Source organism: Globicephala melas, chromosome 1 (genome assembly GCF_963455315.2).
Source record: "Globicephala melas chromosome 1, mGloMel1.2, whole genome shotgun sequence".
NCBI lineage: Eukaryota > Metazoa > Chordata > Mammalia > Artiodactyla > Delphinidae > Globicephala > Globicephala melas.
In genome coordinates this window covers 40,131,301-40,149,956 of record NC_083314.1, presented here as the reverse complement: position 1 = coordinate 40,149,956, position 18,656 = coordinate 40,131,301, and the positions used below count along the sequence as shown (strand labels likewise).

The 18,656-nt window shown below is 37.8% G+C and overlaps 1 protein-coding gene across 2 annotated transcripts in view; it reads left to right on the top strand.

Annotated features, from left to right (window-relative positions):
• Positions 1-18,656, top strand: part of INTS7 (integrator complex subunit 7) — a 92,380-nt gene that overhangs the window by 4,222 nt on the left and 69,502 nt on the right. For both annotated transcript variants that reach the window (XM_030872961.3, XM_060294633.1), the window contains exons 2-5: positions 7,330-7,459; positions 8,633-8,779; positions 9,913-10,050; positions 16,337-16,383. In XM_030872961.3, the coding sequence (XP_030728821.1) occupies positions 7,330-7,459; positions 8,633-8,779; positions 9,913-10,050; positions 16,337-16,383 (462 nt within the window). The remainder of the gene's footprint in view (positions 1-7,329; positions 7,460-8,632; positions 8,780-9,912; positions 10,051-16,336; positions 16,384-18,656) is intronic.

Sequence of the window (18,656 nt, the reverse complement as noted above, 5' to 3'; positions counted from 1 at the left end):
TCTGGAAGAGACCACAGGTTGCTTTTACTCTGTCCATATTGGTACAGATGTAGTTGGTATTATGATAAACAAATATGAGGCCCTGTGAGTATCCCCATATCCCCTACTAAAGAGGGAGGTCTCTGCAGCCAAGTTTGTACCAAGTGACTAATTCCAGGCCATAAGTGATTCAGAAGTGGACATGTGACCCACACTGAGTCAATCAAATTCTTTCTCTTGAGAATCTGTACTACCAGACCAAACTTAGTGTGGCAGTATTGAGAAGTGGACCTGTAAGATCATGTAGAATTAAGGTCAGACTCTTAACTCAAAGCCACATAAAAACCAGCATTATAAAGGACTGATTCTTAAAGCCTGGCTGGTGATCCTTTGATGGACTATGAACTGATCCAAAAATCCAAGGGCCTTCTTTAGTTCTTACTGAAATCCATAGACTCATTTTTACATATGGCTAAAAGCTATTATCTTGTAACTTACAAAGTAAGTTATTAAATATTCCTAAAAGTTGGTATTCATAAAAATAATTTGTTTATGATTCTAAATCAGTATTTGTGCATACTGCACAATATTACGTACATTCTCACCATGTATATTTACAGATTCTAAAGTTTGGGGGAAGGATGCTTTATTATTAATGCATCATCAGTTGAACTGACTATCCTATTAGTTGTTTTTATTCTTGCTTTTTAAATATAATTTACTGAGATGTTACCATGATCAGTTTACTAAGCTGTTGTGAGATTGCCTTGGTATAATGTGTGGTGCATACTTGTGTTTGTATTTCTCCCCTCCCCACCTCATTTTTAATGAATAGACTTTAAGATGTTATGGTTTAAGATGTTAGGGTATTAGGGTTCCATTTTGAATCATTCTCACCCTTTAGCTAAAGCAAATGTATACAACAAATTCTCCTAAAATGTGCTTGTGTAGTAGTGTGTATTAGCAGTGTTCTTTGTAGTGGATATTAGTCATATTGGTGGTCACTTAGCATCTTGTGAACATTCTATGCTTGAGGAATGGCCCACACCACAAGCACTGTCTCATCAAGGTGGAAGCAAAAGCTCACTTTCCTAGTTTCCCTTTTAAAAGTGCAGGAGAGAATTCCCTGGCAGTCCAGTGGTTAGGACTCCACACCCTCACTGCCAAGGGCCCAGGTTCAATCCTTGGTTGGGGAACTAAGATCCCCACAAGCCGTGCGGCCAAAAAAAAAAAGCACAGGATGTGAACTAGGCTTGCCAATCAGACAAATCTTCTCCAGGCTCTGTGATTTAGTTTAGAGATGCAAGAAGGCAGAGTTGAAGAGTACTTGCAGTTTCCTTGGCAGCAGCAGTGGCTGCAGTGTCCATAGTGTACAGTAGTAGCAGCAATGGCTACTACATTCCTAGATGATAGGAGAGCTAATTCTAGCATCTGGTGCTTCCCAGCAGCAATAGTTTACCTCATCTAATCAGTTTGGCAGTGTGGAGTTAGGTGTTCTTAGGAGTTTTGCCTTGAAACTGCTTATTACTTTAATAAACACTCAATAAAAACTCATTTCCTGCCTAATCATCAGAGTTAGCTTCTGTTGCTTGCAGCTAAGAACTCTGACTGATACATGCTACCTAGCAATGTATGCTGTTTTGAAAACTTGATTGATGTATCACAAATCCCAAGTTTACCATAATTTATGTTATTTCTCTTCAATTCCTTGGAATTTGTCATCCCTCAGAATTATACCACTCTGAAATCCCATTCAGGTATCTCTTCTTTAATCTTAACCTCTGTCCTCTAGTTGCTTGCTAGAAATGCATTTTAGCATAATAATTAGGACCAGATTGCCAGGATTTGAATTCCATCTCTGCCATTTATTAGCTGTTGTTTCTTAGGCAAGTCGCTTAACTATTCTTTACCTGTGTCCTCATGTTTAAAATGGGAATTATTGAATAATACCTAACTTCTGTGAGTATAATGAGAGCTTAATACATGTAAAATGCTTACTAGAGTATCTGGCACAGAATAAGCACTTAATATGCATCATCATCATCATGATGATTAACTGCTACTTTAACATTCTTTATTTCATTCAGACCTCAGTATACTTACCTCTCTACTTCCCTTACCTCTCAATCCCTTTGTGTTTTTACTTCTTTATCCAGCTTAGATTTTATGGTCCCTCATTTCATTAATTTCATTAAGTTTCTTACCAGTACTTTAAATTCTCATCCAAGGTTCTATTTTAGTCATGTGTGCCCAAAGGCAGCCAAAAATTGCTGGAGAAAGTCATACAGCTTGGTATGTGGCTTTTATCAGAAATGACACAAACCCAAACTGGCCTTCAACACAGACCTGCAATACTACAATGTTTCTTTCTTTAGTCAGGATTCTCCCACCTTCTTTAGTGACATTTCAGATCTTTAAATTTTCAAAAAAAAACCCCAAACCCCAGAAATCCTGGGTTTTATGTGGAATCTCATTTCATTTTTAATATTTGACAATGAATTCAAAACCTTTGAAAACATTGTATCATAAAGTTACTCTTAGGGCCAGATTCAGCAGCCTACTAGTTTTCAGTCAAATAAGATTAAGTGGCAGAGGATAGCTTGAGGATCTACTCGCCTACCTTCACAAAACAGCTAACTAGATGCGTGGGCCCCCACTGTAGAGATTTGGTAGGTTGGAGAGGAACCCTAGCATAGACATTTTTGAAAAATTTCACAAATGTTTCTGATGCAGAATCAGACCTGATAAACCACTAGCGTAGCAAAATGTTCTGCACATTTTAAATGAGAAATACGTTTAGAATAATGAATTTCATTGCTGCCAAATGGATTTTGACTGAATAAGCAATTTATGGACAACTTATTTTAGTTCTTCCTAGTCTACCTGCATGTTGCAACTAAGTTGAGCACTGTTTAACTCCAGACACTGAAAAGGAAGAGATCTCTGTTGCTTTGGTGGGAGAATAAAAAGTAAAATGTAGAAACAGCAATCACATCCTTCCACAGTGGGTCTTACGGTGGCATTCTTATGATCATTGGTCTTCTGATCAGGGTATTTTTCCTCAGATTTGTTGTAGCTAGCAACAGAAGTACAGTGAATAACCTCTTAAACCCCTCTAAGAATAAGATCTGCTTGTGCTGAGCTGCTATTTTCAGGTGCTTGGCTTATACTGGAGTTGGAATTGGCCTAGAGCAAGCAAGCTGGGTACCATACTGCCCCAGCCTAGGATTGTTGCTGCACTGCAGGCCTTAATGCACTTCTCTCTTCTCTTGTACCCTAGCTTCTGACCTTCTGAGCCAGCCTAGCTTCTCATTTCCTCTCTCATAAAACTCATATCAGAAAATAAGCGAGACATTTACTATTCTTTAGCTCATGTACCCTGATGGGTCTATTATGGGAATGAGGGTCTACTTTATCTTAAAGAAATAAAATTTGACCACACTAGAGAAATCAAAACCTTTCTTTGACCAGATGCAAAATTATCTTTGGTACATTTTAAATCAGCATGTTTAAGTAAACGATTTGGTCTGTGGTTCTGTTTTTAAAGGGAAGGTAAAGTGGATCATATTCTGTTGAGGAGACTCCCTGTATGTAGACCACTTCCTACTTTACCTTTTTCATTCCAACCAAGGTTAATTTATTACAAACAGAACTTTACTATCCTTTGTATCACTCAACTCTTGAGAGAGAGAAGAGAAGGAAACAAGTCCAATTACTGTGGGTTCTCCCAGCATTCCCTTCCCCCAGCACAAGTACATAAGCACACATCTCTTCCTTCTCTGTTCTCACACCTCCATCCTCACACTTGCCTTTCTTTTTCTCCCCTTCCCTTGTGTCCTTCAGTGCCCTATCTGTGTGTCCCTTGACCCCTTTTTCAAGGATACAGGAGCCATTGCCAGTAACCTACAGTGTCTCTGTTGGTACTGTGCATTTAGTGGGAAGAAGACTCCTAGATCTTCTAGTGGCAGTTCTTGTGTGTATGGAAGTTGGTGGGTGAGGGGTGTAGGGAGAAGGGAGCAGACAAAGAAGGGGTATGTTCTAAATATCTCAGTTAGAGTTAATTTTGAATTAATTTTCCCAGAGGAACTTTTATTGTAAGTGGTTATTAGATTATGGAGTACTATGACTAGTGATAGTGCTATATTTTTTCCTATGAGGAAATATTTTCCAAGTACCAAATAACTAACATGAGTGTACCTATAGAACTTAACTCATTAGAAAGTTGTAGAAATTGCACGTGCAGATTTACTTTGTGGTTGTCTTATGTATTGGAACAAAGTGGCAACCAGTAAAGAGCCCTCTGTCAACTGGGGGAAAACCACACAATATAAGAGCTGTGATTTGAGTTTTATTCAGTGTCTTACTGAGGACTATAGCCTTGGCGACAGCCTTCCAGATAGCTCTGAGGAACTGCTCTGAAGAGGCAGAGGGAGAGGTCAGTATACATGTGATTTTGGCTAAGGAGTATGTGCAATCCAACATATGTCTCAGTAGAAGGTTACTGCTAGTCTAAGGAACAGATATCTCAGTTAATGATTTTAGTGCTTTTCTAAGTGTGGGAAGATGCAAGAATCTGGGTTCATAAAATTTTTTTTTCCTGAAATATAACTATCTAAGGGCCTGTTTTGCCTGTTTTGCCTAAAGCACAGAGTGCCTCATCTTGTTCTTTGTCCTAAATTCCTTTCAGGTGTGCTGTAGGTCAGCGACTTAATCTTTGTAGAACTGAATGGCAAGTGACATTCCTTGTTTTACACCTCAGACAAACATTTCCTTTGTCATTTTTTAACAGTGAACAAACTTTACTGAACAGAGATGTTCTAGGGCACTTACTCTTGTGCAGATATAATCAGCATTTTGTAAATGGCAAAATACTAAAAGAAAAATATTTGAAGGTGATACTGTTAATTCCATATCAAGATACTCATCCTTAATGAATTTTTTTAAGGATTGAATATTAACTCCTTTTATTTGTTGGATTTTTAAAAAAATCAGATTCATTGAGGGAATTCCCTGACGGTCCATTGGTTAGGACCCGGCGCTTTCATTGCTGAGGGCCCAGGTTCAACCCCTGTTTGGGGAAATAAGATTGCACAAGCTGTGTGAGGCGTGGGGGAAAAAAAAATCAGATTTCATTGAGGTATAATTTGTATATAATAAAATCCACCAAATGTATGCAGTCATGAAACCACTACCTAGAACAATTCTTTCACCCCCAGAACTTGCCCTGTGCCCCTTTGTGGTCAGTTCTCTTTCTTTATCTTCTGGCAACCACTTTCTGCTTTCTATTCCCATAGTTTTGCCTTTTCCAGAATGTCATATACAGTAGTCTTTTGGGACTCACTTCTTTCACTTAGCATAATGATTTTGAGATCCACCCATGTTGTTGTATCAGTAATCGGTTTCTTTTTATTGCTGAGTATGAGTCCATTGTATGGACCACAGTTTGTTTATTCATTCACCAGTTGATAGACTGGGTTGGGTTGTTTCCAGTTTGGGGCTATTACGCATTAAGCTGCTGTGAACCTTTGCATACAGATCTTTGTATGGACAGATGTTTTCGATTCACTTAGGTAAATATTTGGAAGTAAGATTGCTGAGTGTATAATAAGTGTATATTTACCTTGGTAAGAAATGACCAAACTGTTTTCCAAAGAACTGTATAGTTTTGCATTTCCACCAGCAATGTATGAGAGTTTTAGTTGCTCCATATCCTCTTAGCACTTGGTATTGTCGGTCTTCTTTGCCATTCTAATGGATGTGTAGTGGTGTCTTACTGTGGTTTTTAATTTACATTTCATAGATGACTAACAGTGATGAGCATCTGTTCATGTGCTTATGTTTGCCATCCTTATTTCCTCTTTAGTGAAATTTCTCTTCAAATCTTGCCCATTAAAAAAAATTAAGTTTTCTTTTTATTGAGATATAAGAACTGGGCTTCCCTGGTGGCGCAGTGCTTGAGAGTCTGCCTGCCGATGCAGGGGACACAGGTTCGTGCCCTGGTCCGGGAAGATTCCACATGCCGTGGAGCAGCTGGGCCCGTGAGCCATGGCCGCTGAGCCTACGCGTCCGGAGCCTGTGCTCTGCAACGGGAGAGGCCACAACAGTGAGAGGCCGCATACTGCAAAAAAAAAAAAAAAAAAGTGAGATATAAGAACTATGGATAAAGTCCTTTATCAGATACATGTTCTATAAATATTTTCTTCCAGTATGTGGCTTGTTTTTTTATTCTCTTAACAGTATATTTTGAAGAGAAGTTTTTTGTTTTAATAAATTTATTTATTTTTGGCTGCATTGGGTCTTCGTTGCTGCGCACGGGCTTTCTCTAGTTGCAGCAAGTGGGGGCTACTGTTCATTGCGGTGTGCGGGCTTCTCATTGCGGTGGCTTCTCTTGTTGTGGAGCATGGGCTCTAGGTGCGCAGGCTTTAGTAGTTGTGGCACGCGGGCCCAGTAGTTGTGGCTTGCGGGCTCTAGAGCTCAGGCTCAGTGGTTGTGGCACGCGGGCTTAGTTGCTCCGCAGCATGTGGGATCTTCCCGGACCAGGGCTCGAACTCGTGTCCCCTGCATTGGCAGGCGGGTTCCTAACCACTGTGCCACTAGGGCCACCAGGGAAGCCGAAGAGCAGAAGTTTTTAATTTTGATAGAATTTAACTTATCACTTTTTAATTTTATGATGTTTTTAATCTAAAAACTCCACTTTTTTTTTATCTAAGAATTCTTTGCTTAACCTAAGCTTATAAAGATTTCCTCTGTATTTTCTTCTATATAATTTATAATTTTAGCTCTTACATTTAGGTCTATGGTTCATTTTGAGTTAATTTTTGTATATGGTGCAAATTAAGGATTGAGTTTCTTTTTTTCTTTTCTTTTTTTAAATTTCCCTTCTGATTTCTTCTTTCACCCTTTCACTTCTTTCAGTGATTCATCTTATTGATTATTTATAAGTGTGTTGCTTAATTTCCAAATATTTGGGCATTTTTAAATATTTTTCTCTTACTGATTTTTAATTTAATTCCATTATGGTCAGAGAACATACATAGTATGATTTCAGTCCTTTTAAATTTGTTGAGGTTTACTTATGGCCCCAAATATTTTATCAACTCAATCTTTTTTAAAAAATAGTTTTTTTCATTATTCTATATCTAAAAGTGACACTTTACCAAATTACTATTTCATATGCCATTTTTATTTTTGAAAAGGTAATGAGTTACAATTGTACTTAATTGTTAAGAATGATTATTACTTTACTGTGTAAATACTTTTACTCTGTAATACTGTGTTGATATTTGCTATTTTTGCCTTATTGTAGCCACAAATTTGTAAACTGTTCTTCCCTTTTTATGCTCTTCATAGGTCTAAGATCTGGCAAACTTGGTGAACAGTGTGAAGCAGTTGTCCGCTTTCCCAGGCTCTTTCAGAAGTATCCATTTCCCATTCTCATCAATTCTGCTTTCCTAAAGTTAGCTGATGTTTTCAGAGTTGGGTAAGTCTTTTTAAGGCCTTGGTGTCCTAAAGCACATTGTTCATATTTCTTTATTTTATATTGTGGTCTGTATTCTTTTTGGCTTTTAGGACTTCCACATGGTTCATTACCATTTTAATGGATGCACGTGGCAATTTGCAACAAATTTTGGTGTGAAATTTAAAGGCATTTTAAGCAAAAGTGAAGGATATAAGTCAGAGAGTACTTATTTCTTTGGGGGACAGGATAATTCAAAATTAAGACAACCTTAATATATTATTGTATATTTTGGAAATATCTGTGGCTTTGTGCAGATAGTTTGGAGAAGTTTCTGATTTAACAGTTTATTTTATAACATGAAATGACATGTTACATGAGATTATGGGTCACTGTGAAGTGCCTGAAACATGTAAGCAAGCACTGAATATACACCTATTTTTTTCCCTCTGCCGTTCCCTCTCCCACTTCTTTCCACCCTTCTCCATGCATTCGTGTGCTTATACACACACCAAATCAGACTTGGAGAAATGATGTTGTAGAATTAGCTTGAGAGGAAGATGACCATCTCCTTGGTTATAATATGACTGAGGAGATTGAGTTTGGGGTCCAGGGCTTCTCTTTCTGTTACTACTGTTTTGGTGCCTTGCAGTAGGACTGCAGGCTTTGCTAACTGCTTATGCTTAGTACTCATCTCATGTACAGTTGGCCCTCTGCAGCTAAGCATTCTGCATCCATGGGTTCTACCAACCATGGGTCAAAAATATTTGGAAAAAAAATTCCAGAAAGTTCCAAAAAGCAAAACTGGAGTTTGCCACACATTGGCAACTATTTACATTGTATTTACATTGATGTATATAGCATTTATATTGTATTAGGTATTGTAAATAATCTAGAGATGATTTAAAAGTGTGTGGGAGGATGTGCAAATACTATGCCATTTTGTATAAGGGATTCGAGTCTCCAAGGGTTTTGGTATGGCAGGGGGTAGTCTGGAACCAGTTCCGCTCCCCACCATGGATATCACAGGATGACTGTACAGACTTTAACTCTTTCAGTGGTAAGACAGAGAATATTAAGATTGAAAAACATTGGCCTATTGCTAAAATTTATTAATATCATTAGTGTTGCTTTGATTCCTAATTAAATATTACTTTATAAAGTGGTCTAATTTATTTTATCTGTGGTTTTTCATAGAAACAATTTCCTGAGGCTATGTGTTCTTAAAGTTACTCAACAAAGTGAGAAGCATTTGGAGAAGATTCTAAATGTGGATGAATTTGTGAAGAGGATTTTCTCTGTGATTCATAGTAATGATCCTGTAGCAAGAGCCATCACACTCCGGTATACTCTGTTATGCTAATGAGTCACCACAAGATTGTTTGAGTTGTGATTATATATCCCCAAAAGGCAATCTATTTACTTTTATCATTTTGAATATTAAGAATTTATTTTTATTTTTTCTACTAACAGTCACTGAGAAAATATGGTAACCATCCTAATCTGTAAATGCCTTGCAGCTAACCATCTATGATGCTGTTTTGGTAACTTACGTTTGAAATATTTCTCTTCGTGGGTGGATGTTCTGATCTGATAACTCTAAGGTGAATGTGGCTTAGCCTCAGCTTATTTTGAACTTTTACCTTCCTGACCTTGTTCTACTGTTTCATGTCAGTTTTCTGTATTCATCCTTGGTTATGTGCTTGTTTTTGTATATGATAATTTATATTTGGACTCCTTGGAGAATGCCAGATATAACCATATTAGTTTCTTCAGCCTTTTCTTTTCTTTCTTGGCATTAAAAAAAAATTTTTTTTAAGTTTTGTTAGAATTTCATTTTGTAAGCCTTATATCCAGCTTGAACCAATATCCTCATTTTAGGTCTATCATCTATGAAATTATATGCATAATTTTTGGATTGTTTGAAACTCACTTTCCTAAACTCTTCCTTCCTCAATTCTGATATGAGCCCCAGGGAGCATTCTCCTCTCTTCTCTTGATATTGAGGAGAGATTTGAAAATCATGATACAAGTAATCACTGATGTTGAAAAAAAGACGGGGAAGTCTTACTTTTTACTTTGCGGATCTGCTGAATAACAAAAGTATTGAACTCTTAATGCTTTGCTGAAATGGACTTCTTTATACAACACTGGAAAATTGATATTTTGATGCTTTAATAATTTAAAAGTTTCTTTTTCTGGGCTGTCTTTGGTACTCAGCATGTACTTCAAGGTGATTCTTAAAAGTTTTACTTGTGTTAAATAAGCCATGTTAGTTTTTCTGACATATTGAAGTATGGAAAATTGTTTAGAATTTGAGTCACTGCTTGATTTCTAAAATTGATACTTTATTAACCTGAGATTTATGGAATGACCTGTAAACTTTAGTTTTGGTAATTTAGCTTTGCCTGTTTCTTCCTTTTCTGACCTTGAGCTTATTGTATTTCCATTCTTCTTGGGTTTCTCTGTTTGTGCAGGATGTTGGGAAGTCTGGCATCAATAATTCCTGAGAGGAAGAATGCTCATCATAGTATTCGTCAGAGTCTGGATTCACATGATAACGTAGAAGTTGAAGCTGCTGTTTTTGCTGCTGCTAACTTCTCTGCACAGTCAAAGTAAGCGTAGGCCTTTTATAATTTGGCTTCCCAGGAAGAGGTTTTGAAGGAATAACTCATCTGTGTATGTAAAACACTAAGGGATACAGAAAAATGTAAATTGCAAGGTGTATTTTCCAAGAGGGTTTCCGTCATGTTGGGAAAACAGGACTTAAATCCATAAAACAGAAAAGTTAAGTACAGATGTTGGCATTAACTGTAAATGAAATTAGAGTTTCCAGAAGGACAGGATCAGCATGGGATTAGAGTAGTTGGGGAAGGCTTCACTGGGGAGCAGAAGCTTTGTCTACTGAACAGCCTTCCCCAGACATACAGTCCTAATACTAAATTGCTGCTTTCTTACTGTCTTCTCAAGTTTAGCTTTTTGGCAGTAGAACTGTGCACAGTTTGACAGAGACAGTAACTTGAGTTGAAACCAATTTTAATTTCTTTGGGATGTCATAGTCTACTATCTTACAAAACAGTATATCTATGTGTGTGTGTGTGTGTGTGTGTGTGTGTGTGTGTATTTTTTTTTGATGAAATGTTGACCATAGTTTTATGACTGTGTTTGACTTGCTTGATTATCCTCTCTAAAAAATATATATTATTCCCTTTAGTGACTGATGGGGAAGTAGCATTGCTTTCTGGAGGACATTTTGGTAATATGTATTTTGCTTCAAACATGTACATTCCTTTGACCTAGAAAATCCACTTATAAGAACTTATCCTAAGGAGTCAGCAATGTGTACTGATATTTACTTACAAGGATGCTAGTTATAGGGTTATTGTAACCAAAAAAATTAGTAACAACTTAAATTCCAACCAATGTGCTAGTAAGATAGATATGACCGTACAACGAAATACTGTATCAGCTTTTGTAACGCATATATTTTAGAAATATATTTGGAAATAGGTTACATAATAGGTTATATGATATAGATTTATTTAAAAAACAAGTATTTATATTTATGGAATAGAAAAAAGACTAGACAGATATATATCGAAGTATTGTCTCTGGTTGGTAAGATGGTTATCTTATTTTTGTTTTCTTTTTTACAAATTTCTGTATATCCTGCTAGGAGCAAGTTTTGGTTTTATAATCAGATGACTATGATTTTTTTTAATAAAAAGTAGCATTTACATTAAGAGCCTCTGCTAAATTTGGATAAGACTTGAAAGAGTTAATCACCAACAGTCTTCCTTTATATTTTATTAATACATCACATTCTTCTCTTCAGCTGCTCTTATGAAGCCTTCAGAATTCCAGGATTACTCATTGGAAAAGGAGATTAGAGAATAGAAAGCATATAGTCTTTAATTCACTGATCGAAAGTAGTAGGTGTGGCAATAATTGAGGAAGAGAAATATCTGAGTAAAGACAGTTCCTATTTGTGCTTTTGAAAGTTAGCATTTTTTTCTTATTGATGACCAGTAAACATTTAATAGTTTACGTAGAAGCAGTTTTTCACATACCATCCTTTAATATGGTATACTTGTGATTTGTGATGTTTAAAAATACCAAATTAGTGCAATAGGAAAGTCTGAAGAACCTATCTAGATGTATCAGTGTGAATAAGCAAGTACGTCTTTTTCAGATTAGCATTTACCTCTTCCCCCAGAAGTGATGACCTGGCTTGAGATCAAATATCTCAACCAATACGGATGGATTTTTATGTTAGTATCTCCATCAATTTTGGATCTTAAACAAATTAGAGAAACTGGCCAAAAAAGACCTTAAGAATTTATTTAATCCTGTTTCCACCTGTCTGCTACCACAACCACATGTGACTTGTTCTGAAAAAGGTTATAAGTTTTAAGAGCTAGCCCCAGAGCAGGAGTTGCAAACCCAAATGCCTTCAGGGACCAGGGAGGCATTGTCAATGAGAGAAGTGACTTCACGTGATGACTGTGGTGAACCGAAGGGTGCACTCACCATCTAAAAGGAGTAGCCCCTTGGTACCAGTAGATGGTAACATTCCAGGAGTGTATGACCAATGGTGTGACATCGGAATTTGGGGGTGGGGGGTGGGGGGAAGAAGCTGGAGAATTGGATTATTCTGTTTATTTCACCATACAAGACTATATATTCTTAACATATTCTTAATGCTGACATTAAGAATTTTAAAAAATATTATTAGACCAAAAAAGAAGAAAAAAAGGAAAGAAAACTGCAGGCTTCTAACTTGCAGTTTATTGACCCTAGAGGAGTGTAACAGACTTTTAAACTTTGAGTTGTTATCAAAGTTATTATATAGTTAGTTGGACTTCCCTGGTGATGCAGTGGTTGGGAGACCACCTGCCAATGCAAGGGACACGTGTTCGAGCCCTGGTCTGGGAAGATCCCACATGCCGCGGAGCAACTGAGTCCATGCACCACAACTACTGAGCCTGCGCTCTAGAGCCCACGAGCCACAACTACTGAGTCCACGCACCACGACTACTGAAGCCCATGCGCCTACAGCCTGTGCTCCACAGCAAGAGAAGCCACTGCAATGAGAGCCTGCGCGCTGCAACAAAGAGTGGACCCCACTCGCTGCAACTAGAGAAAGCCCGAGCACAGCAGCAAAGACCCAACGCAGCCAAAAATTAAAAAAAAAAAAAAGATACTATTTAAAAAAAAGTTATTATATAGTTAGTGAAGAAATACTTAGTGAATATCCATCATGTCCAGACTCTATTCCAAGCACCAGGAATACAGAAGTGGAAAAGATGAATGACCTGTTGTGATGTAAACACAAAGTAGTTTCAGCTGCTCATTAATGTTATGGAAAAATAGAACAGTTTTGTCATTGTGATGATGACCTGAGTGAGCTGCTTAGGTAGAGTGATCAGGGAAGGCCTCACTGAGTAGGTGACATTTGAGCTGAAACTGGGTGCTGAAGAAGAGGCAGCAATCTAGAGGAAGGATATTCCAAGCAGAACGAATAACAAGTACAGGAGCACTCTGAAATGTGAACAGGTCATCTATACATACCTAATACACCTTTTGCCTTATACCTGAAAGACATTTACAACTTACTTTTTCTTATCAAATGTGAGGCTGATATCAGAGCAGTAGTTTTGAAACTATTTGGTATCAGAATCCCTTTACACTCTTCAAACATTATTGAAGTCCTCAAAGAGCTTTTTTTGTTTATATGGATTATTATATCAACTGATAGTTACTGTATTAGAATGAAAATGCCTAAATTTTTAAAATATTTATTAGTTCATTTAAAAAGTAACAAATTCTGGGGCTTCCCTGGTGGCACAGTGGTTGAGAGTCCGCCTGCCGACGCAGGGGACACGGGTTCGTGCCCCTGTCCGGGAAGATCCCACATGCCGTGGAGCGGCTGGGCCCGTGAGCCATGGCTGCTGAGCCTGCGCGTCTGGAGCCTGTGCTCCGCAACGGGAGAGACCACAACAGTGAGAGGCCCGCGTACCGCAAAAAAAAAAAAAAAAGCAACAAATTCTTAATATGTTAAATTAAAAAATCTTTATGAAAATAATTATTTTCGAAAACAAAAATCAATTTTGTGGGAAGAGTGGTGGTGTTTTACGTTTTTACAAATCTTTTTAATGTCTGGCTGGATTCTCATATCTGATTCTGTGTTCACTGTTTCTGTTGCAATGTTATTTTGGTTAAAATATGAAAAAAATCCAGCCTCACACAGATATATAGTTGGAAAAGAAAGGAGTGTTTTTAAAGACTTTATAGGTAATTATGGATGTTTTTCTTTGCTACTATACCAAAACTAGAAAAGTGTTGGTTCTTAAAGGTTAATTGCCCTGTGAACTCTAAAGCCACCAGTGAATATGTACTGTTACGTTGAAAGCCATTGGCCTCTCTTACCCGTGTATGGTTTTATAACTTAGATATTGGTCTTCTGGAAAATATTGGTTCACTGTGTTATGCAGGTCTTCCAAATGTTGACCTTTTTCATTGTAAAATATCAAAGGCATTTGTTACTGTCACCACTGATCTCATCAGGAAGGTCTGTGAATATTAAGCTGTCAAGTTCATGGTGACAGATACAAGTTTTCTGAAATGCTAATTTTTGCTTAGAAGCTGAGATTGGCAAAAAATTTTCCCAGTTACTTTCCTTAAAGTTACAAGCTTTCTTTATTCATCTTTTTAGAAAATATCTGCAAATAGCCAACTCTGAATAATTATGAAATTTCATGAAAAAAAATGGGTAGTTCATGTAGAAACTCAAATGACTGCATGGTATTTTTCCTGCAGACAACCACTGTGTACTTGATGTGTGCTTTCCATTTTGTCAGAGAATATTAAATAATATCTTAATGGCAGAAAATGTTTTATATAGACATCTAAACTGCAGAGGAGAAGTATTCCATGCCCTGTGTATAATTTATCATGACTAAAAGAGCCAAGTTAGATCATATTATCTGTATCTTATTTCCTTACATGTTATATAATGTTTTATCCCCAAAATTCATGTTATTAATAACTTTTGCAACATTCAGTGATATTTCAATTGCAACAGACTCAAAAGCAACACCTTGGAAAATACTTTACACATATATAATATTTTTTAAATGCCTACTTTGTTTTTAATTTTTATTTTATTTTTTTAATTGAAGTATAGTTTGTTTACAATGTTGTGTTAGTTTTAGGTGTATAGCAAAGTGATTCAGTTATGCATATATATATCTATTTTTCAGATTCTTTTCCCGTATAGGTTATTACAAAATATTGAGTATAGTTCCCTGTGCTATACAGTAGGTCCTATGTGTTATCTATTTTATATATAGTAGTGTGTATATGTTAACCCCAAACTCCTAATTTATCCCTCCTCCCCCTCCCCCTTGGTAAGCACAAGTCTATTTTCCATGTCTGTGGGTCTATTTGTTTTGTATGTAAGTTCATCTGTATCATTTTTTTTGATTCCACATTTAAGATATATCATATTTGTCTTTTTCAGTCTGGCTTACTTAGTATGACAATCTAGGTCCATCCATGTTGCTGCAAATGGCATCTTTCATTCTTTTTTATGGCTGAATAATGTTCCACTGTATATGTATACCACATCTTCTTTATCTGTTCATCTGTTGATGGACATTTAGGTTGTTTCCATCTCCGGGCTGTTGTAAATAGAGCTGCAATGAACATTTTGGTACATGACTCTTTTTGAATTATGGTTTTCTCAGGGTATATGCCCAGTGGTGGGATTGCAGGATTATATGGTAGTTCTGTTTGTAGTTTTTTAAGGAGCCTCCATACTGTTCTCCCTAGTAGCTGCACCAATTTACTTTCCCACCAATAGTGCAGGAGGGTTCCCTTTTCTCCACACCCTCTCCAGCATTTATTATTTGTAGACTTTGATGATGGCCATTCTGACTGGTGTAAGGTGATACCTCATTGTAGTTTGGATTTGCGCTTCTCTAGTAATTAGCAATGTTGAGCATTGTTTCATGTGCCTTTTGGCCATCAGTATGTCTTCTTTCTTCTTTGGAGAAATTTCTATTTAGATCTTCTGCCCATTTTTTGATTGGGTTGTTTGTTTCTTTGATACTGAGCTGTATGAGCTGTTTGTGTATTTTGGAGATTAATCCTTTGTTGCATCGTTTGCAAATATTTTCTCCCATTCTGTAGGTTGTCTTTTTGCTTTGCATATGGTTTCCTCTACTGTGCAAAAGCTTTTAAGTTTAATTAGGTCCCATTTGTTTATTTTTGTTTTTATTTCCATTACTCTAGGAGATGGATCCAAAAAGATTTATGTCAGAGAGTATTCTGCCTGTTTTCCTCTGGGAGTTTTATAGTATCTAGTCTTACATTTAGGTCTTTAATCTAAAAAATGGCCACTTTTAAATAATTTGGCTCTTAGTAAGATTCTATCCATATTTCTTACTGCGTTTCTACTACTTCATACTTACTCTGTTTTTCTAAAATTCAGAATATTTGGTATATATTTTATTGTTTACGTAAGTGATCGCTTGTGTGTTGAAAGCTTCTCTTAATTAAAAGTGTGTCCTAAAACATTGTAGACCGAGATGGTGACCTTGAGTCTTTCAGACAGTGTCATTTAGTAATGCAAATTGCAACAATGCTCATAAATCAGAGCATTTTTCCTTGAAAATCATGTGGGAACAGTGTTGGCATAAGCCCACTGCTGTTTGGAGTTTTGGTTTCAGTTGCATTTCTTACCCCACCCCTGGCACCTGACCTTAGGAATATTAGTTACGATTTGGAGTATTGCATTTCTCCTGTGCTTACTGTGTTCTGTTTCTTTTAAGTCCGCAGAAAACTGAAGCAAATTTAATTGTTTGGTTTTAAAGATTTTGCTGTTTTCTCTTTCCAAAGGGATTTTGCTGTAGGAATCTGTAACAAAATCAGTGAAATGATTCAAGGTATGTATGCTTCATTTGGTATTATGAAGTAACTTAATGGGATTTATATTAATATTAGCTGCTAACATTTATTAAGTACTTACTGTGTGCTAGTCACTATTCATTCGTTTATTCATTCAAATAATGTTTATTAAGTGTCTTCTAAATGCCAGAACTATTCTAGGTGCTTAGGATACAGTAGTACACAAAACAAAGCCCTTGCCCTCATGTAACCTACATTCTAATGGTGGAAGGGTTGGTGGTGGCAACAGATAAGTAAATTTATGACATATCAGGTGCTGCGGAGAACAAGTGCGGTAAGAAGGATAGAGAGTCCCCAGAGCAGATGGCAGGATAGAAGGGGGGAAGTTACTGTTTTATATATGTTGATCAAGGAAGACTTCTGATAAAGTGATATTTGAGTGAGAAATGCAGATATGTAGGGGGAAAACATTCTGACCTGGGGGAGAGCTGTGCTGTTAGGAGCTCTGGGACTCTCTTCACTCTGCTAATGTCCCTCCAGTATCTTCCAGCTGCAACGAAACTCAAATTCAAATTCCTCCCTGTAGCCTACAAAGCCTTAGTATTCTAGCCTCATCTTCCATACTGTGCTTCACATGTATTACCCCACTACCCTCATCATATTCATAAAAGGAAGCTCTGGGGTTACAGCATTGCACAGCTCTAGAGAACACGACTCTCTTTGTGTATTTCTAGATGGCATTTCTTTGAATTGTGCAATTTGGCAGACTTGGATAGGTAACACTACTACCTCTATTTTATGGAAAAGGAAATGGAGCCACAATAAAATCACTTAATTGAAGACCAAGATACAGTGGTTGAGCTTTATCCTGTTTCTGTTTATTCCTTTGTCTTTTTTCCCCTGCTGCCAGAAAAGGGCTGTCCTACAGAAAGCTATCATTAGAAAGGAAGCATCACTCATTCATTGAGTAGGTTTTTATTGAATGCCTGCTGTATCAGACAAGATCTCAGCAGGAAACAGATGTCACATTTGAGCTGAGATAATTAGTAGGGTTTAATGAAGGAACGATTTACAAAGGTGTGGGCAAGGTAAACTATAGGGGATGATGTAGTCTATACCCCTCTATGGTGCAGAAGAGGGAGTGGCTACCAGAACCTGGAGTCACATCAAGAGGGCCACTTTGAAAAGCTGACCTTCAGAATGATGTGACCTGATGTGACCCTGCAGAGAAGGAGCCAAGGAATAAATACTCGGTCCTGAGCATTCTTCTCTTCCCCTCTGCTGGGGCTCTCCACCCAGAGAGAAGGCAAATAGCAAGGGAGTTGATGTGAGCCTCCTAGGGTGCTGGAGGATTCTGTATAGCTTGAGTGGTGGCTCTATGGATATATTCATATGTAGAAATCCATTGATATGCATACTTAAGATTCATTTTTGTTCCATAAGTTTTATCTGTAAAAAATTAAAGTAGGGACTTCCCTGGTGATGCAGTGGTTAAGAATCCACCTGCCAGTGCAGGGGACACGGGTTCAAGCCCTGGTCTGGGAAAATCCCACATGCTGCGGAGCAACTAAGCCCATGCACCACAGCTACTGAGCCTGCACTCTAGAGCCCGCGAGCCACAACTACTGAAGCCCGCATGCTTAGAGCCTGTGCTCTGCAACAAGAGAAGCCACCGGGGCTTCCCTGGTGGCGCAGTGGTTGAGAGTCCGCCTGCTGACGCAGGGGCCGCGGGTTCGTGCCCCGGTCTGGGAAGATCCCACATGCCGCGGAGCGGCTGGGCCTGTGGCCATGGCCGCTGAGCCTGCGTGTCCGGAGCCTGTGCTCCGCAACGGGAGAGACCACAACAGTGAGAGGCCCGCGTACCGCAAAAAAAAAAAAGAGAAGCCACTGCAGTGAGAAGCCTGCACACCGCAACGAAGAGTAGCCCCTGCTCACTGCAACTGGAGAAAGCCCGCGCACAGCAACGAAGACCCAATGCAGCCAAAAATAATTAAATAAAAACAAACAAACAAATAAATAAATTTAAAGTGGAAGTAAATGAACAGGAATTAGGAGATAGAAAGAGAGACAGGGAGAAAAACACAGGGGTAGGAATGGGGGCAAGGTGGAGGAAGATTGGAGCTCAAGATAATAGAAGTGGTGAGCAAGTTTTAGGAATAAAGTATCCTTAAATTAAATTTTAAGCTGCTTGTGTTTCTGCAAAGTAAAATCTTGAGTCTCCCTAAGCCTTCAGTAAAAATGTCTGTAAACACAAAGAGTCCCTCTGACTGCTGGATTGAGAACAGACTTGCAGAGGAGAAGGGGGAGATAT